This window comes from Hipposideros armiger, unplaced genomic scaffold (genome assembly GCF_001890085.2).
Source record: "Hipposideros armiger isolate ML-2016 unplaced genomic scaffold, ASM189008v1 scaffold_1486, whole genome shotgun sequence".
Classification (NCBI taxonomy): Eukaryota; Metazoa; Chordata; class Mammalia; order Chiroptera; family Hipposideridae; genus Hipposideros; species Hipposideros armiger.
The window spans coordinates 101781-122114 of NW_017732836.1; the positions used below are offsets into that span (position 1 = coordinate 101781).

At 55.1% G+C, this 20334-nt stretch overlaps 1 protein-coding gene across 3 annotated transcripts in view; it reads right to left on the reverse strand.

Moving 5' to 3' along the window:
• Positions 1-2268: 2268 nt before the first annotated feature.
• Positions 2269-20334, reverse strand: part of RASD2 (RASD family member 2) — a 25225-nt gene continuing 7159 nt past the window's right edge. Inside the window, exons 2-4 of one of the 3 annotated variants that reach the window (XM_019634065.1) lie at positions 19331-19421; positions 8307-8586; positions 2269-4680 (exon numbers count right to left, since the gene is read on the reverse strand). In XM_019634065.1, coding sequence (XP_019489610.1) covers positions 4151-4680; positions 8307-8577 — 801 coding nt within the window. In that variant the 5' untranslated portion in view covers positions 8578-8586; positions 19331-19421 and the 3' untranslated portion in view covers positions 2269-4150. Of the gene's footprint in view, positions 4681-8306; positions 8587-13721; positions 14109-19330; positions 19422-20334 lie in introns of those variants that run through there. The other 2 variants (XM_019634066.1, XM_019634064.1) reach the window with 2 other exon arrangements.

A 20334-nucleotide genomic window follows, 5' to 3' on the forward strand; every position in this document is an offset into this window, starting at 1 on the left:
GCAAGTGGCTTTACGTCTCTGAGCCTCAGTTTCCCTCATATGTAAAATGAGATTCAGAATCCTTTCACATAACTTTGCCATGAGGACCCAAGGAGAAGATACAGGTACTAGGCGTAGCATGGTGCTTGGTGCACAGTAGGTCTTCAACACAGGTCCACTCCCTTTCCCACCTCCCTTTTCCTTCCTCCATTCCCAGCAGCCTCTGCCACTGAGCCCCAGCTGGCCTCCTGTCAGCCCCCACCAAGCTGTGACGCAGACCAAAGTTTTTCTTTTGAGTAAATGACAGGTTCAAGGAGGCGGAACAGAACAAGTACTTAGAATTCGCAGTGCAGGATTCTCTGAAATCAGAGTCCCAGTGTTCCATTCGTAGGGTCGGGGAATTAAGGTGGCTGTCCTGGGCTTGTCTCTGAATGGTTTCCCGCAAGGGAAGTTGTCTTTCCTACACTCTTATTTTACCTTCTGTCCTGGGGCTAAGAAGGGATTGGTTGGGGAAGCCTTCCTCGCCTGCTAAAGCCCTCTGCTGATCAGCCCCACTCCAGGGCGAGTCTGTGGGATGCAGGGGGTGGGGCTGGAGCGTGTTCTGTTTAGTAACGATTGGAATGCTGTGAATTATGTAATAGGAATATTAATTCTCTTGCCGAAAACACAGGGCTGCAAGGGGCCGTTGGTGTGCAGCCTGGTCCCGCTGTCCTCCCCCTCACCTCCCAGTTACAGCTGAAGAAACCGAAACCTGGGGAAGGACGTGACTTATTCGCAGTCCCACATGGAGGAAGGGAATGGCAGAGGTGGGCCCGGCCCAACACACGAGGAAGGCTCGCTTTAGTGCCACCAGCCGCCTCCCTGTTTGGCCCCCCTTCGGGTGCACGCTGACCGTGGTGCCGAGGTAGTGTTCACCGCCACATCTCAGGTTTTCAAAAACCAGACCTGGGAAAGCATTCCAAGCGACTTCCTCCCACACTGAGCTTCTCTGGCTGATGTGGGCAAAGGAGGGGAGGAAGCTGGGTGGGCAGAGGGTGGGCAGAGGGTGGGCGCCCTCCCAGCTCCCCCACACCCCAGGCTCACCTGGTCTTGTCTCCACCATAGCTGGGCTCACCTTGCTTTGTGAATGTGCAAACAGGGACCTCTCCCTGCGGAGAGTGAGCTCCTGGCACACAGGGACCATGTCCTACTTCTCCCCAAACCTCCATCTCCAGGCCTTGCACCTACATGCTCAGTGGCCTTTGCCGAGTGATCAAAAGCACAGACCCATCGCCATCTCCCAGGTGCAAACTCCTTCCCTTACCCACACAGAGCTCCGACAGCCTCTGGTTTGCAATCCCCAATCTGTCGCTTTACCAGCTGTGCCATCGTGGACGTGATTTTGAAGACGGGTGAACGTGAGAGCATGTTTCTCATGGAGCTGAAGACACGAGGATGGCACAGGGAGAGGTGAGGTGTTACAGCCCACAGCAGGGGCGTGGCTGGTTTCCTTCTCCTCCCTCTGCCCAGGGAGAGCCTCGGTCCAAGGCGGCACGTTTGGGGTTGTAGAGGGGCAAGACCTTCTCCCCCCACCTGCACCTGCCATCCCCACCCACGTCCCGTCTCCTTTCCCACAAGGGCACACTCTGCTTGTCCAGTGTTTATTAAGGACCATCTAGAAAGCTGTACATCGTATCAACCACACAGACACGGGCCGTGTCCTGACCTCGAGAGCTGACAGTCCGAGTGAGCAGGCTGCCCGCCCACTGCCAACATTTGGGGCAGGGCAACTCTATCGTGGGGCTGTCCTGACCACTGGAGGGTGCTAGCAATATCCCTGGCCCCTATTCGCAGATGATAGTAGCAAGATACAGCCCACCCCCTCCAGTTTTGACAATCATAAATGTTTCCAGACGTTGCCCAGTGTCCCCTGGGGACAAAACTGATGCTCTTACAGGAGCCACACAGAACTCAGACATATGGTGTCCCCAAAGAGCTAATGGTCCATGGGGTGCGTCTCCTTTCTGACCTGGTCACCCCTCTCTAAGGGACATAGGCACTCAGAATTCACACCCCAGAGTACCCAGAAGGGCCCCGGCCGAGAGGGCACACGCTTCTTTCTTGGGTTTTTATTCCCCACCTCACACCCCTCCTTACTTAACCTTGAAGACTGACTCAGAGTTGACATGCAGGGCAAGGGCCCCAGGAAGGCGCTGTCTGGGGAGGGAAAGGATGGCTTTGGTTGGGGGAAGAGGCACGCCTCCGGCTGGAAATACAGAAAATATAAATATACATGGTCAAGGACACGGCTTAGAAACAAACCCACTTTAATTGAGAGTGTGCACAGAGATCTGGGGCAGCGCGGGCGTGACCAGGTGAGACCAGGCCACACACCTGTCCTGGCCAAGGCACCTGGTCTGTTTAGAGGGTTCAGGCAAGGGCCAGGCGGGAGCACGGAAGCAGGGTCAGAACTGCTGCTGTGAGCAGCAGGGGCCAGGGTGGAGGTGTAGGGTGTGCAGAGCTGAGGCCAGGGTGGGGGTGTATCTGTGTGTTCATGTCTGTATACATTATATACATGGGCACAATGTACACAGAATCTACAGGAGCCCTCAGAGACAAGTCCAGGAAGAGAGTAGGGAAAAGATGCCTCAAATCCCTAAAAGGGCCAAAGCAGCATGAGGAGAGGGGGCATGTCATGGCGTGTGCTGAATACCCAGACCTAGCCCTGCTTCTGCCACTCATAGACTTGCTGTGTGATCTGGGGCAAGTTACTTACCCTCTCTGAGCCTTAGAAAGATTCACTAGATGATCGCTAAGGTTCCTTGTGGCCCTAAACGTCAATATTTTTCAGATTAAAATATAAAATTTATTTGTTAAGAGCTGATGACAAGAGCCTTTGGTCTACAGGTTCAAATCCCCCCAGGCCTAGCACCCAGCAGAGCCCAGTTCCAGGCATGAGGAACAGACACACAGGGATCCTTCCCACCTACCTCTCTCGGGCTCAGCTCCGGCTCCCAGCTGCTCCTCCACACCTGCCAACAGCTGCAGAAGGCAGTGGGGCAGCAGGGGTGGGCAAAGGCCAGGCGGGTGAAGGGAAACAGGCCAGGGATGGGGAAGGCCCTGGCGCTGCGGGCATAAAGTGCATCACTCACCCTCTTTGTTTCCTAGCACACAGTGGACCCAGCACCCAGCAGGCGCTCAACAAATGCTTGAGGAACAATCATAGTCATGGACAGCCTGGCTCTCGGTAGAACTCTGTCCGGAACTAGCTGGGGGCCAGGGCGGGGCACGTCACCTTCTCCTCTGAGTCTCAGCCACCTCCTCTGTGGAATGGGGGTAGAAGTAGCCCGGTGGCCTGGTCCGCCTGTGTGAGTGTAAACTGTACAGCTCAGTACGGAGGACGGCGTCCAGCTGCAGACAGGCCACAGCAGCCCCACATGGGCGCAGGGGAGGAAGGGGTCCCCCACGGAAGCAGCGGGTCTGAACTGGGTGTGGGCCCGGCCAACAAGGGGTCACTAGGCTTTTACAGTACAAGGATTTTCATTTCTACCGCTATACACAACATGAGAACAGATGTAACAACAAAGCAGGACCAGCAGACGGGGGAGCCTGGGAGAAGAGGCTGAGGAAGGAAGGGGGTCCTGGCTGGGCGTGGGCCAGGGGACATGGCCATACCCTCTTCACACACACAGAGGCCCCTGGCTCAACGTCAGGGACAGTGGGGGCCAACTTGAGGGGCAGGGGTACAAACAGCTGAGCCAGAGGGTAAGAGTTTCAGGATTGGGAGTGTACTAGGGGCGGGGGGAGTCTCCCAGCTGCCACCTAAACCAAGCTGGGTCTCACGCCAGAGCCTCCCCCGTAGGCTCTGGGTGCTGTTTTCATTCTGGGACTGTTCCAGGAAGCTCCAACTTGGGTCCCTGCGTAAGTCCCGAGGTCTCCCAACCTTGTCGCCTGCTCTGCGGAGATCCATCCCCGCACAGAAGAGCTGGAACCACGGGGAACCATGGAAAAGAGGAATCAGAGGGAAGTGGCGAGAAGGCAGAAGGTACAGAGGTTAGAAGCCAGGGTCCTCCAGCCTGGCACCAAAGGTCTTCACACGCGACTGCCACTGGGGTCCCACTGCGGGGATGCGGGCATCTGGAGCCACCTCCCATAAGGCACTGCCAGAGCCCCACCCCAGCATCCTTCCTGCTCACTGGATGGTGCATTTGTCCCGTTCTCGGGCTTGGCCCTCCCGAAGGACCTTGGCCTTGATGTACTTGAGGTCACTGTTGACGCTGGGGCGACGGGCGAAGGGCGAGACCATGCCGTAGGCGTCCGTCTCCTTGACGCGCCGCATGCAGAAGGGCCTGGGGTGGAAGGCGTCGCCGTACTGCACGGAGATCTTGCGGTGCAGGGCGGGGCTCATCTCGTGGGGCAGCTTGGCCATGCTGAAGAGCATGTAGAACATCTCGTCCACGTTGGTGTTCTTCTTGGCCGACACCTCGAAGTAGGCGCAGTTCTCGTCGCCCGACACCAGCAGCTCGGCCTCGGTAGCGGGCACCTGGCGGCAGAGCTCGCCGTGGTCGTTCTTGTTGCCGCAGATGACCATGGGCAGCTCCGCCACCTCCTTGGTCTTGTTCTTCAGGCAGGACTTCACCTCCAGGATCTGCTTCTGGAGGCGCTTCACCTCGTCGAAGGACTCCCGGTTATCCAGGCTGAACACCAGGATGAAGACGTCGCCTGCGGGAAGAGAAAGCCCAGGCGGTGAGTGGGCGGGCGGGCAGCTCCTGACCAGGCCCTCCCCACAAGGTCCCGCAGCTCCTCCGTGGCACAGCCTGGTTCAGACACAGTTCATTCCCCCTACATTTCCCTGCAGGGCTAGGGACCGGGCGAGGGACTTGTGAGCTTGTAAACACAGTGTCAGAATAATAGTAATAGGCACCTGATGCATGGTAGGAACGCAGTATTGGCAGCAGGTAGACCTAGGTGAACATCTTGCCTCCTCCACTTACTAGCCACTTGGTCTAAACCTCGGGGTCCCCATCTGTCCCGTGCAGATGAAACACCGCCATGCCGGATGATCTTCAGGGTCACAGGAGATAATGACTGGAGAGTGACACGTGCTCAGTGGTCTTAGGTGTCAGTAATGATAATGAGAACCAGCACCTGTGAGAGCCTGCATGGGCCATGCACTTCAAGCACATTTTCCCCCTGACTCCTCACAAAACCTCAGTGAGATTTCATTACCTTCATGGTAGAGGTGAGCAAACAGGCTCAGAAAGGGTGAGCAGCCTACCCCAGGTCACACAGCTCCAATGTGGCCAGGCCGAGCGTTGGGCCTACGCCTGTCTGTCCTCACCCAGCCAGAGCCCAGCACACTAAGTGCTCTCCGCTTCTTGAACAAATCAAGGCCCACACTATTCCTAGTTTAACTCACTGCATCACACGAGACACCTTTGAATCTGAAACAGGGACAATGTGGAGGGGGTAGGGGTGGCAAGGAGGGTGAGAGAGGGCTGGGCTGGTGACTTCATTCCTGTCTCCAGGTCTTATTACAAAGATCACAATCTCACGCTCAAAGCACCTTCCTAGGTTGGCTTAAACTCTTAAGAACCTGCGGTGAGATGTCAAGAGCCCTGTTTTACAGACGAGGTAACTGAGGCTCGGAGGCATCGGCAACTGGCCCAAGTTCTCGAGAAGAGACTCAAGCAATTCTGGCTCTGGCCACATGCTGCCCGTTCCTCTGGACCCCAGAGCATGCCCCTTGTCCCCCCATAACAGCACGTGCCACATTCAGAACTGTGTTCCATCTGGTGGTGTGCTCTGCAGTGAGCTCTGGAGCAGAGGGGGACTTCGTCACCCACTCCTGCGCATAGTGGGTGTTCATACAGCTGGCTGAATGGATGGGATGGGATGGACTGAATGCTGGGGTGGGCTGTTTTAAAAGGTACTTGCAAGGCAGCGCGACCCAGCCTGGCCGCTGATTCCGCTTGGGCTGCCAAACCCATCCCGTTAGGCTAATCCTGGGCCCCTGAGGACTCCGCTGCCTTGACATATTCAAATGCAAGACTGCGTGTGATGCCAAGCTTCAGAGATGCCCGGCTGGCAGCTGGAAGGAAAGCTGCTGGCGGAATTAATGGTTTTCAGGGTGTCCTGCGCATCAGCACCAGGTTGGAAAATGAGGCACGGGGCTGGCGAAAACGCAAGCAGCAGGCAGATGTGCTTGGAATGATATATGCACATAAAAAAGAAACAGACAAAAATACTCTCTGTTATGGGGATTCAAATATGAATGTCAATGTATTCATGGAGGTGGCCCGAAAGAGTCCACACCAGAGTGACGGGGTGGCCACCTCCTGAGACGCGGCAGGAGCCTGGGGGTGGGGACATGGGTCAAGGGGGCTTTTTCGCCTTGTCCATATGCTTTGTTTTTTTTAATTGGGGGAATTGGGGGGATGGGAACAGCGCTGGGGAATTGGGGAAGGGGAACAGACAAGTTGCTGTCCTTTTGTTCTTCAGTCNGGGGCCCTCTGGCGTCCCAAGCCAGTTCTTAACCATCGCGCCACTCGGCCGGCCCCCTGTCCATATGTTTTAAAGAGGGTGTGTCTGTGTATTCTTTGTGTATTTAAAAATTAGTTTTGGAAATACGCACGTGGTCTCTCTCTCTCTCTCTCTCTCCCTCTCTCTCTCTCTCTCTCTTTCTCTTTCTCTCTCTGCATCTCCCCTATTCCTCCTTCTGACGTTAGCCTTATTTACATCAGTGGCGCCCAGGCCCCTCCCCGACGCAGGGAGAGCTGGCATTCCTGCAATCGTCACCATGTGCTAGAAGTGCCCCCACACGCTTTCCTCCAGTCCTCGAAGCCACACTGAGGGGAAGCAAAGTTATGCCTGCTGTGGGGCTGGGGAGATTGAGGTTCAGACCTCTGGTTACATGTTTAAGCCACCCCAGTGGTGGAGCCAGGACTTGAACTCAGGTTAACCCAGGGCTCCTTCTAGCCACACACTTATTCTCCAAAATACAGTGGCGTGGGGTGTGTGTCCGAGTGTGATCTGAGTCAGATGCTCAGTGAGGGACAGAGGACGCTGTCTGCCCAGGGCGCTCAAGGAAGGGTCCTCGCTGGGGTGTGGCGGGAGGGCTGGGCATGGCATTAGTTTCTTGGTGCAGAACTATCTGATGTGGGCGTTATTTTAGCGATGGCTGGAGGGTTACCTGCTTGTTCCTGCCCTCCATCACTGCCCAGCAATGGGAGGGGCATGGCTTGGGGAAGGACTCTGCAGAGCCCGTAGCAGGCACACTATAAATGCTGCTTTAATTTAAGGCCAATATTTATTGAGCACCTACTATCTGCTCACCTAGGACTTTTCATGTATTAACTCATTTAATTCTTGCAGTGACCTTTTGGATGGATGCAATGTCATGTCAACAGACAGATGAGAAAACTGAGGCAAAAGAAATGAAGTCCATGCCTCATACAAAACCCGGAAGCAGGGGAACCAGGATTCGGATCCAAGCACACTGGTGTCTGGCCTGCCCTCTTAGCTACCATATGAAATTGCTTGAGTCATGTAATGATGGCCCAGTCGCACATCTCCACCTGCCTCCTTAATCCCCAACAATCTCTCTCTCCCTCCTCACCACCCCCAGCAGGGCCGAGAGGCTATCATATAGGATAGCTTAGTGGTAACGCATGAGACAGGCTGCCATTTACCAGCTGTGTTTCTACCGGGAGTAACTTAACCTCTCTGGGCCTCAGTTTCCCCACCTGTAAAATGGAGGCAAATACCTATGTCCTAGGTTACTTGTGAGGATTAAATAAACACATGCCAAGCTCTAAGAGTGGGCCCAGGCATGCAGCTCTTGATAAGTGTTAGCTGCCGCCATCACCATTGCTGTGATTATTACATGATCATGAGTAGGACCCCTGCCTGCCATCTGGCTGACCCCTGCCTGGGACCTGCCCTTACCACTCTGAGACAAGGCCAAGGCCTGGGGTGTCAAGAGACCTGAGCTCAGCAGACTGACCATGGGACCCAGAGCTCTGCTAGGTCACTTCCCATAGATGGAAGGCAGCAGCCCCTCGGTTTTCCAGAGAGGAACACCCCAGTGCCCATCTGTATCAGTACCTGACCTAGAAGGCGGCACCAACAGCCATAAGCAATCAATCCAGAGTCATATAGAATGGAATCCGGGCCCCGGCTCCCTCATTTGCTTGTGCAAGCAGCAACACCTCTCCTACCCTCACGGTGCAAGGGAGCTTGTTGCGAGCTGTATCTCAGATGATGGATGTACAAGCACTTTGCAAACTGTAAAGTACCAAGCACACATGCCCACATATGCGGCGCCCACGCCCACCCCAGGCACTCACCTGTGAGGATGGAGAGCCTGCGCATGGCGGGGAAGGGGTGGTTGCCAGACGTGTCCAGGATGTCCAGCTGGTACATGTCGCCACGGATGTTGTAGACCTTCCTGTGGAAGTCCTCGATGGTGGGCGTGTACTGGTCTTCAAAGCGGCCATTGAGGAAGCGAGAGACGATGGAGCTCTTGCCCACCCTCGAGGCGCCCAGCACCACCATGCGGTACGAGTTCTTGGCGGGCACGCTGAACGTGCAGTTCCCGCTGGACAAGGTCTTCATCATGGCTCGGGGCTGCGACAGAGAACAGGGAGCAGTTTCAGAAGGCCGGGGACCCGGCCCTGTGCAGCCCCTGCTGGAGGCCTTGGCCTTCCCTTTGTGGCTCCTGACTAGGTCTGTTTCCTGTCCATAAAATGGGAACGTTGGACGAGGGTTTCTCTAAGGGGCTTTGGAGTTCTGCCCGCTCGTTCATTCACGCCCTCTCTGGTTGCCTGCCTCCTTCATTCATCCACTCAGTCACTCATCCATTCATCCTTGTGTTTATTCGCCCCCGTATTTATTCCAGCACAGGACTGCCGGGGCTTCACTGGTCACTTTACCAATCACTCGCTGTTCCTCCTGAGCAAGTAGCCTCACTTCCCTGGGAGTCACTTTCCTCACCTATAAAATGGGCTCAACTCACAGGGCTGTGGTGAAGGGCTCAGCACATGGCGAGATCTCAAAGATGTTAACTCTTGTTACAATCCGTTCTCTACCTGATCCACCCGTCCTTTCCAACTCTGGCTTCCCAAGGAGGCTGTGACTCCCGGACATGACATGGGCGTGGCACTAGAGAGCATTTTATAAGCATAGGGGTGCCGTGGCCTTTCAGCCCTCCCAGGAAGAAGCGGGATGCCATGTCCAGACCACAACCTCCATGCCAGGGCCTGGATCTGCTCAGCGATTTTCATCCCCCAGGCTCTGGGAGTTTGCTCACCACCAGGAGACCCAGAGACTTGAACTAGGGGATGTGGGTCAGAGAAATGACCCACGAGCAACTCAAGTCCCTCAAGCTCCAAAGGTTTATGGATCTGGGGCATACCCAGAACTCTCTACGGGAGCTTCCTGGCCTTGTGGAAGAGGCAAAAATGGATCCAAGTTCTAAATCCCAAGTGGACATAAGTAAGCCTCCAGCGGCTCCATCAGGCCCACCTCAAAGGCGATACCACCCTCCTTTCCTATCTTAGCACCCACCAGAATCCCCCCAGACTCCCTGGGCCCCAGCCATTCCAATTAGCTTGAGCTCTGCTGAAATCTACCTCTACTCCTTAAGCTCGGGCTGGTCTCCACCCCAAAACACCCACTTCCTTTTGTGATTTAGGGTCTGGCTCAAATGCCACCTCTTCTCTGAAGGCTTCTCTGACCCCACCCCAGAAGGAATCCCTCCCCTCTCTAGAGGAGATGAACTACAAATGGACACAGGCCTGCTGAAATGTGGGTCAGGCTGCCCCACATGGTTGTGCAGGTTGGGCACTGCACAAAGCACCCAGCTTAGGTGGAAAAACAGGGGCGGTCTTTGTGGGGTTCACCTGCTCCAAGAAGGCACCTGTTTTCAATCTGCACAAAGGGTTGTATGTGTAAGCTACAACTGGTCCCACCCCTGGATACCCCAGGTCAGTAGCCCAGAGTGCCTCATCCATTTGCCCCAAGGTTCTCTCCAACGTCATAATGTTCTATCTGCCATGATGCCAAGCGACTCGAGGTGGAGACAGCGCCTGCGTGCGAATCTCCTGGCACATGTCATGTTCAGGGCACTCAGGCATCGCATCTGCTCACCTGCCCAACTGTGAGCCGCTGCGCAGTAAACTGGCTCTCAAAAATACCTTTTTAAAAATCTCTTATTGGTAGCGTTTGCCAATTGCCATGACATACACACTGCCATGACCGATTCCATGCTACAGAGATGATCTCAATGAATGAATTGCAAAGAAACATAGACAACAAACCCTCTGAGCACACCACTGACCCAGGCCTGGTGCCACGACACAATCACCATTAACCAAGCCCCCGCCATATGCCAAGTACTGTGCTAAGTATAGAATAATAGTAATAGCTGACATTTATTTTGCAGTTAATACAGGTCAGTGTTCTAAGTGCTGAATATGTAATAACCCACTTCATCCCTCAGTAATCCCAGAAGTAGGTGGAGTTATCTCAATTTACAGATGAAGATACTGAAGCGCAGAGAAGTTTAGTAACTAGCTCATGATTACAGCCAGTAACCAGTAAAGGAGGGATCTGCTACCATGCAGCGTGCCCCGTGCGCTGTGGAGTCCCCTCACCGCCTCCCTGTGCGGTACATACGATCTTCCCCGTTTCACAAATAAGGACCCTGATGCTTAAAAGATACGTGACTGGCTCATTTAGTTAATAAGGGAGCCAGGACAGTGACTCCAAACCTAAGAACCCCACATCACTACCCAATTCATGCCTGAAGCCATCTTTCAATTTATCCCTCAGGGCTTCAGTGCCATGTGCACAGCAGGTGCCCAATAAGTGATCCATGAATGAATGGAGCAAATGGCTCTGTGCCTTTGGAGCCAACGCAAAGCCTCCTTCTGGGGCTTTCTCCTTCCACCCCCACCCGGCCTGGCTGGTCCAAGGGCTGTGATGAGGAGGGTCTCAGGGCCCTGGGCACATTTGTGGGTGGGCAGGGGGGAGGGGGGTATGCAAGACAAACAGCAGTGAACCCTTCTCAGTCTCCTTGGGGTCTGGGTGAGCCAGCCTGGGCCTTCAGCAGCGATTGGGGGGAAAGAGGCCCCACTCAAGGACAGCCCCACTCCCCAAGCCCCTCTGCAGGGAGCTTGCTGGTGGTCACCTCTGTTTAGACAGAGAGAGAGAGAGGCTAGTGGCACCCCAGGGGCAGCGTTTGTCTACATTACCGCCTGCCCCAGCCTCTAGCCCAGAGCCCCTGATCCATATGTGCTAATATCAGTGACAGAATGGGCTATGGAAGCGAGAGAGAAGGGACAGGTAGTCAGAGAGGAGGCAGGTAGTCAGAGAGAGGGGACAGGTAGTCAGAGGGAGGGGACAGGGAGTCAGAGAGGAGAGACAGGTAGTCAGAGAGGAGAGAAAGGTAGTCAGAGAGGAAGCAGGTAGTCAGAGAAAGGGGACAGGTAGTCAGAGAGGAGAGACAGGTAGTCAGAGAGAGGGGACAGGGAGTCAGAAAAAGGCAAAGGAGGAAAAAACATCGGTGGCTTTCTTCTCTGAGAGAAGACTGAATCTTCACATGGCCTCAGCCACGTGGGGTTGTGTGAGGCACCCAGACACCTGGAGGCCAGGTGACAGCGTCTCCGGGGGCTCCGCCTCCCACCCCCGCATCGTTCATCCCTTCTCTTCCCCGAGGAGGCACTGTGGGCAGCGCTGTGGACACAGCTACTCTTCTCCACTCTGCTCTTCTCTACCTTCAGCCAGGCTGACCCTACACAGTGAGGAGCAGACAGGGGGCAGAGTTCAAAGAGCCCTTTTAGAGTTTGCAGTCCTACCATGGAGGCCCAGAGAGTGGTGAATAGGGTCCACTAGAAGCAGCAGTGCCCGAATGCAAGTTCTGTGACTCTCAGCGGACCCCCCCCCCGAGGGCCATTCTAAGGGCACCTGGGAGGCAGAAAGGCCTGGGGCAGAGATGGGGTGGGCCATCCTGGGGGAACAGTAACCAGCCGGGCAGGCTTCCATCATGCTGGACGCTTTGCATGCTTTATTCCAATGACATCACAACAGCCCCAAGAAGAGGGGACCACCATCGGCCCGCTGGACGGATGGGGACACTGGAGGGCAGAGAGGCTGACTCACTTGTTCTGGTTCACACAGATGACTGGCCGGGCCAGGATTAGAATCAGGCCATTGGCTCCAAAGCCTGGGCTCTTACCTCTATGAAGACCCGTCCCCCAGGCAAAAACTAGTCTTTCAAAAACTGTCTGACTCAGTAAAGACTCAGCTGGAGTCAGGCAAGGGGAATGAACCCTGAGGCCTATTACATTCTCATTCTCTCTTTCTCCCTACAGGCAGCTGGGAGCGGGTCCCTGCCCAGGACTCCCTCCAAACCCTGCTCAGCAGCTCCCAGCAAATGCGTGTGTGGGCTCACCCCCTTCTCCCTGGAGCCCCTCCCCCAGAGTCTGCCTGGAAGATGGAGGGGTCAGCTGAGCAAAGACAGCAGGACAAGAGTCTGGACGTGTCCTCCTCCCTGAAGCACCCTAGAGCTTGTGTCCTCTCCCTCCCTCCCACACACCTCAAGCCTCCTCCATTAGGGCACAGCCCAGCCTCTCTGGACACGAGGATGCACTGGCGTCATGCCCACGCTGAGGCGAGTCCTGGGGGCTTTGCAAAGCCAACCTCACCACCCTTAATGGCTCAGGATGGAAGAAAGCAGGCAGGCATCAGCTGCCGGCGGCTCAGCTCTGCCTCCCACCAGCTCAGCAACCTTGGCCAAATGGCCTGGCCTGGCGAGGTCGGTCATCCCTCCAAGGGATATATGGTAGAAACAAAGCCAGAGTTCAGTGAGAAGCCAAGAGGCTGATTGATACAGCTCCTGGCACGCCGCAAGCGGGCTCCTTGCTTTGTGGAGCTTCCTCTTAGTAGTAAGGGAGGCCGCCAGGAGAGCAGCCAGGTGGGGTGGAACTGGCGTGCAGGCAGAGATCTTGGGGGACCCCAGTCTGTCTCTCTGAAGACTGAATCATGGGCTCTTGGACTGGCTGGCCTTCCCAGCCCAGCCTCCTACCTCCCGTGAGGTCCTGGACAACATCCTTCCTCATCCTCCCAGGGGTGGCGGCAAAGGGAGGGGAGGTCAGAGACAGCCCCTCAGAGGTGCTGGGGGGCCCTCTGGTCAGCTAAGTACAGGACACCCATCCTAGTCAGGGAATCGCCCAGGAAACTCACTTCTTGCACCAACTCAAAAAGAGCTCAAGGAACTCTGCACAGAGAAGATGGTCCTTAATCTTCCCTCCTCAGAGGAGGTCCTCACCAGGGCTGGGGGCAGGGGGCACCAACTGGCCCAATCCCAGCCCCACCTCCCTCCAAGTATGCAAGTGGCAACTGAGTTGGGAAGGGGGGATGAGATGTTTGAGGACGTGCTTCTATCTCTCTGAGCCTCAGTTCCCTCATATTTAAATGAGCTATTATTCCAGATCTCTTAAGTGGAAGCGCCTGGCACCAAATCTAGCAGAGTAAGTAGAAGCTGGATAAGTCTTTCTTACCTGGGATAAGTAAAGGGGCTAGCACCCAGCCTGACACATAGTAGGTGCTCAACTAATTTTCCTCTAGCTATGCAAAGTTGCCGCATGGTCCTGGCACATAGTAGGAGATCAATCAGTTTAATTATGCTAGTCATGTAACGCAGCCTTTTTTCCTGGCTTCCCCACTTCAACCAGCTCCCCAGTTCTGTCGGTATCTCCTACCTGGGAATGGCGGGCCAGGGCTCTGGCTCGGCTCGGAGGGCTACTCGGAAGCGCCTGGAGGTGAGGGGAACAGCCTGCCTCTCCCGCCGCCGAGCCTTCCAGAGTCTGCCGCGGCTCCGGGGTCACTGTGCCGTGCTCCTCCTCTGCGGGGCTCGAGGCGCCAGGCTGGGCGCAGCCGGGCGAGGGGGCACGGGGAGCTGGTTCCCCATGGGTGGATTCCGAGGGCTCGGCGGGGCCCGGGCGCTGGGCGGGCTCCGGCTCGCCGCCGCCGGACCTGCCCTGCCCCGACCCGGGGGACTCCTGCTGAGCCAGGTGCCCGGAGGCACGGAGACGTCGGATCCTGGGGTCCCCGCCTGGGGCCCCAGGCTGAGGGGAGAGCGGTAGGGGAGAATCTGGGGCTTAAAGAGAGTCCTTACAGACTCCTGGAGGGTCCTTTGGAGGTGGCTGTGGGTGCGTGTCCCGGGTGGGCGCACCTGTCCTGGTCGCTTATGCTACCTTCTCCGCCCACCCTAGAGGGGTCGCTCGGGTTGGGGGCCTGCCCGGCTCGGCGGCGGCCTCCTCCTCTGTTCGCAGCTCTGCAGCTCTCCCCGCGCGGGAGGTACGACTCCTTTCTCCCTGAGAGTCGACGCCAGCAGCTGCAGGAACAGGGCGCTCCGTTCCGCGCGCGTGTGGGAGGGGGCCTTGAACGCCGCCCCAAGGCTTCCCAGCTCTGAGTTAGCCTTAAACTGGCTCCTCCTCCCACTTCACCTTCTCTGGCCCCCAGAGCTTGCGAACTTTACGCGGGGCCCCGGCTTCTCCCTCCTTCCCTCTACCAGAGGCAAACGCCCCGCAGGGCGAGGTCAATGGTCCCTCGGAAAAGTGGTCGGAGCCAAGGCTCCTGATGGCGGTCCCAGCGACAGAAGCCCAGCCCAGGCCTGGGCGCCCTCTGCCTCCCCTGCGAGCGTCACCCTGCAAGCTGGTCGCGCGGCGCCCACCCGCCCCCTCTGCGACCCAGAGCAGCCTGTCCCGCCGCCGGGAGCTGGCCTCTGCCTGCCGGAGCCCACTCACCCGCCTTCGCCCGGCGCCCCGCCCCCGGCACTGCGTTCGGCCAATAAACGGCGGGTCCCGCAGCCTGGCCCCGCCTCTCCCATCCCGCCCCCGGCCGCTGGGGCGCCGCAGTCTGGCTCTCCGCTTGCCCCGGGCGTGGGGCTGGGGCCAATGGGGTGGAGGGACGGCCGGGGGCGCGCGCCGTGACCGGAAGGCGGCACGGGCCTGGGAGGCTGACGTCTGCGCTTGCACCCAACACGCACACCGCCCAGGCCTCAGGTGACCTGCGAGGGTCCCGCCGCCAGTCGGCTGGGGTCCCCAGCGGCTCGTGCTGGGTCTGGCTGCAGCCCACGCACCATGACTCCCGCGCCCTTCTCCATCGCGGAAATCCCCAGATGCCCAGATGCCCGCCCTAAGCCACCGCCTCACTTCTGAGGTGTGGGGACCCGCAGGACCCCATGGGATGGCACGTGGGCTGCGCATGTGCCGCCCGGGGGCGGGGGGGGGGGGTATGGTGTCACCTTGTCCAGGCACGCCTGTGTGCAGGTCTGGAAGAGCACTGAGCACTGTAGAGAGAGCCCTGCCGGAGTTGGTGGGGGGGACTACCAGGTGCCCTTGGACAGCTCCTCTCTCGCTTCCATTCTCCCCACTTTGAACTAGGGCAGACATAAGTCATTGTCATCATGCCATATCTAGACACCATTTCTTAGTATTTTCTTTAAATCCAAGACCCACTTTCCCCTCCCTTAAACACGTTTTTCAGAGAGTCGTTATATCACTGCCTTAAATGGGAAACCAGTATCACTTGCCATAAATAGAAGGTAAGATTAAAAATAAGCACAATGAAAACAAACCAAGGTTATTAAATTCTAGTTGGAAACTGGCCTGCCAAGGCTTGAGATGTGCCCTCTGTGAAAAAAGGGAGATTGGCAAGGTTTGGAGAGGTGTTAAAGACCTATTTATTAGCACCCCACAGAGACGGTCTCCTTCATGTTATCTGGAAGCTGAAAAGAGAATATTCTTACTGTGATGCAGTAAAGAGACACAATACTGTGTCTGTCAAACCATACTTTGTATTGGGCAGGGAACTTCCAGAACCCTGGAATTGGAGGATGTCTACCAATCCTCCCCCCACCAACAGACCTATCCTCCCACTTAATAATAAGCTGTGGATGTCTAGGGGACAAAATCTTAAATAAGAGATTAGCATTCAAGCCCTGCCTCTGTAACCTCTCACATATTTGGCCCTGGGCCAGTCATGGGCCAGTCTCTGGGCCTTGGTTGGGTCATCTATAAAATGGATATGATATGCTACATCTACAGAGTGACAAAAGTGCTAACATGGTCTTGGAATTTTGATTATAAAAAGTAGCTTGCTCTGCTTGTCCCTGTGCGGTCTTGAGATTCTCCAGGGAAGTTAACCAGTAGAGACTGGGCAGATGGAGGTGGCGGGACTAGCTGGAAGGCACAGCACTTGCACTACCTGAGTTTAACCCCCTAAGTGGAGGAAGTGAGATCTAGGCCTCAGATGGGCTAAGGGAGGTATGTGCCCAAGGCTACCCAGCCAACAAGTGGCAGGATCCCAGCCCAGCACTCTTTCCACATCCAGACTTTGCTTCTAGGAACTGGCTTCAGCCCAGGAGGGTTTGCGCTCAGCTTGACGCACAGAGGTTGTAAGCCTTGAGCAGGCAGGGTGGCACGCTTCACCTGGAAGGCTGGGGTCAGGAAGATTCAGGCCACTGGGCCAGTTTCCCCACCCCTACCCCAGAAATGTGGCAGGCGGCCAGCTCTGAGCCCTCTCAGGAACCCATTATCTGCTGCTTCTGTTGAGTTCTCCATCCTGAGAGGGTCACGCTCCACTGACCATATCCTCATATTGAAGGTTTGCTGCACGTGGAGCTGTGGGGCCCAGGATACCCACCTGCCCCTGTTCCTACCCCTGTCCCTGCCCCCAGCACAGAATGGCTGAGTCAATAAGCAGGAACACAGGTGAGCCATGCTCAAAGAAGCGTCACGTGGTGACAGCACACCTCCCAAGTATGCCCGTTTTCCTACCCTTCCCCCATTTGCCTCAACATCTCACATGGACCATTTGTCGTAGCCGACTTCTTCCTTACGGGGCTCCCTGTCACTCCCCTCTCGCATAACCAATGACCATGTTAATCATTTGTAAAAATGCCACCCCCTGCTCAAGAATCTTCAATGGCTCCCCATTGCTTAAGATAGAAAATCTAAACTCCTTAGCTCAGCATCGGCCTCCAACCAGGATCTGATTCTCATCAGGTCCCACCGTCAGCCTGCATTTCAGCCAAATCAAACCCCTTCTGGGTCCCTAAAGAAGCTGGGATTTCCCCTCCTCCAGGCCTTGGTGTATGCTGGTCCCTCTCTCTATAATAGGATACCTTTTTCTCTGTCTTTCACCCATCGAACTTCTACACATCCTTCAAAGCATAATGTCTATACCTCTCCCCACAAAGCCTCCTAGCTTTCCTAACAGTGTGAATCGCCTCGGGGCTCCCGTGGCAACAAAACCTGGCTCTTGCACTGTGGGTAACTGACCATCTCTTTAAGCCTCATTTTCTTCATCTGTAAGGTGGGTGTTAAATAGTAGCTACCTCATGGGTCGCTGAGAGGATTAAAATGTACCATAAAATGCCTCGCGTTGGAGGCTTCGCATACAATGGTTTTCATCATGATTCCTTCCTGTATGGCCTGTGTTACACCCAGCCTCACAATTTAGACGCATGCTTCGTCACCTCCATTAGCACATGACAGCTATTCTCAACCTGTGGGTTGCGACCCCTTTGGGGGTCGAACGACCCTTTCACAGGGGTCGCCAGTTACTCGTATGTGGGCGTATCTGCATGTGGGCGTATCTGCATGTGGGCCTGGAGACGGATAGAGGAGCGGTGTCTCGGTTCCTAAGACCATCGAAAATATGTGTTTTCCGATGGTCTTAGGCGACCCCTGTGAAAGGTTGAGAACCGCTGGCATATGAGTTCCTTGGAGTGGGGAACAAGACTGATTGGTCTTTGTGTTTCCAACATCACTAAGGGTAGCATCTTGCACGTTGTGAGTTTTTAATAAATGCTTATTGAATTCTGCTCAGCTGAACAGCCTCAGAGCAGAAGAAATGCACAAGCTGTCCTTGGAGACGAGGAGGAAAGGGAGGTGGGCAGACACATAAAGGCAGTTTCATGGAGTCCTCCTAACTGCTCCACTTGCAGAGGGGGAAACTGAGGCTCAGGGAGGCTGTTCAAAGCCAGGTAGCTCATGAGAGGCTGAGCTGTGATCCAAGAGACATTTCTCCAGAGAGATATAAGGCATTTGCCAATCAATCTCCTGTCACATCCCCAGCTGTTTTTCTAGAACAGTGGCTCCTACTCCCAGCAGAGCGTAAGAATCACCTGGGGGAGATATTAAATGATTACAAAGCCCAGGCTCCCATTCGGAGATGCTGATTTAATTGCTCTGGGGTTTAATCTGCCTGATATCCACACTGTTTAAAGCTCCCCCAAGTAGTTCTAATGGGCAGCCAGGGTTGCTAGAACAGTGGTTCTCAAAGTGTAGTTTCTGTACCAGCAGCACCGGCATCATAAAAGACTCGGTAGAAATACAGGTTCCACCCCAGACCCACTGAATCTGAAGCTCTGGGTGGGGCCCAGCCATCTGGGTTTTAACTAGCCCTCCCAGTAATGCTGATGCATGCCAAAGTTTGAGAACCACTGACCAGAAGGTTAGAGTTGGCAAAAACCTTAGAGGTCATGTGGCCAGATCTTCCCATTTTATAGACAAAGAGATGGTTTGTGGCTTGACCAAGTTCAACACACGTTAATGGCAGGGTAGACCCAGAGGCCAGGTCCCAACTCCTAGCACAGTGCTCCTTCCTGCTGAGTACACCATCCGGGGCTGCACAGCCCCTACCTGGGTTTCCTGCCCCAGCAAGCCTGGGCATCTGAGTCAGCCTTGAGCCTACAGCAGTGGTCACTGGGTCACCAGCTGCACACCTGGATCAAGGGCATGGGGTCAGGCACCAGTCAGTGCAGAGAACAACTAGCTGGAGTAGACTGGCACCACACCTGGCATTGGAAAACCTTGCCAACATCCCTGGAGACAGCATAATGACAAAGGGGTGCCCCAGGGCCAAAGGTCACCAGATACACAGTTGAACCAGTCACAACCTGTGCCTTTCCCCTCATCTGACCCCTTCTGCCCCCTGCTGAGCATAAAGATGGTACTTGTCACATAGTAGGTGTTCAGTAAAAGTTCAATGAGTGATGAATAACGGTCAGTTTCTTCTTCTTTACAACAAGAATGTAGAGTCAGATCGTTTCTGAGACCCCCTCTGATTGCACATTTCTAAGCTAAATGAGTCCCACTCCAGGTGACTCAGGTGCCTTCTAGCCCATAGGTAGTTTTTATGCAAATTAGAAAAAGGTGCCTCCTCCAGGAGGCAGAGGCAGCCCCTCTCTAAGGCTCACGGTGGGGGGGGGTGAGGCAGCAAAAGCTGAATTTCCTTAGCTAGTGCCCTTGAGCAGTAAGCAACCTGTACAATCATACAGAGCAGCCCTTTGTAACCTCACCTTGTCCTTGAAGAATGTGTCACAGGATAGTTTTACAAGGAGCAGTAGTGATGAACAGGAGGGTGTGATCGTTATATCAGGTTGGGCCAAGCTGAGGGTGTGACGAGAAAAAAAACAATCAGAGTGGACGAGAGGCTTTTAATCATAAATAGGACAATTCAAGTAGTCCCTGCTCCTTGCAGGAACTGTGTTGGTCCCTGTAACTTCAAGAGCCCATTTTAGCCAGGTCACAACCCTATGTGGTGGTGGCACTATTAGCATCATTTGTAAATGAGGAAACTGAGGCTGGGAGAACCTAACTGGCTTAAAGACACCTGGGCAAGGAAGTAGCGTATCTTGCACTGGAACTAAGTCAGCTTGATGGCAATGGCTGCTTGTGGGTACGATTTGGTCTCAGATACAGCAGCAGCATGAACATAATCATGGCCATGGTCTCTGAGGATGCTCCTTGTGAAGTCAGCAGGGCAGGGTTTGGGTTCCCATCTTACAGGTGATGGAACTAAAGCTCGGAGGTGTTCAGTGATTTTCCCAAAGTCACTTGACTAGGAAGAGGCAGAGCCTGAAGTGAAAAAAATAGCTGGGCCTTTGAACAACTAGTCCTTTGATCTTTTTATGACACCCTGTTGTCTTCTTAAGGCGTGGCTTGAACATGCTCTAATCGGCTCTCTCATCTATTCATCCATCCATCGTCATCACCATCATCACCACCACCACCACCACCACCATCATCCTTTCCTTATCTTCGTCATCTCCTCCATCATCTCCTCCATCATCATTTCTCCATCAGCATCAGCAGCATCTTCCAAGCTCATGGCTTCTCCTTCCCTCTAAATGTTTGTCAGGCCCCTCGGCCTTGGTGTAGTGTGGTCCAGATGGAGACACAAGGGCAACGCAACTGCCATGAGCCTTGCCCTTTGGACAGGACTTTACAGGTGTCTCCTCCACCCTCTGTCACATCTAATCCTCCCACACCCCCAGGAAACATGCAGACCAAAACAGTACAT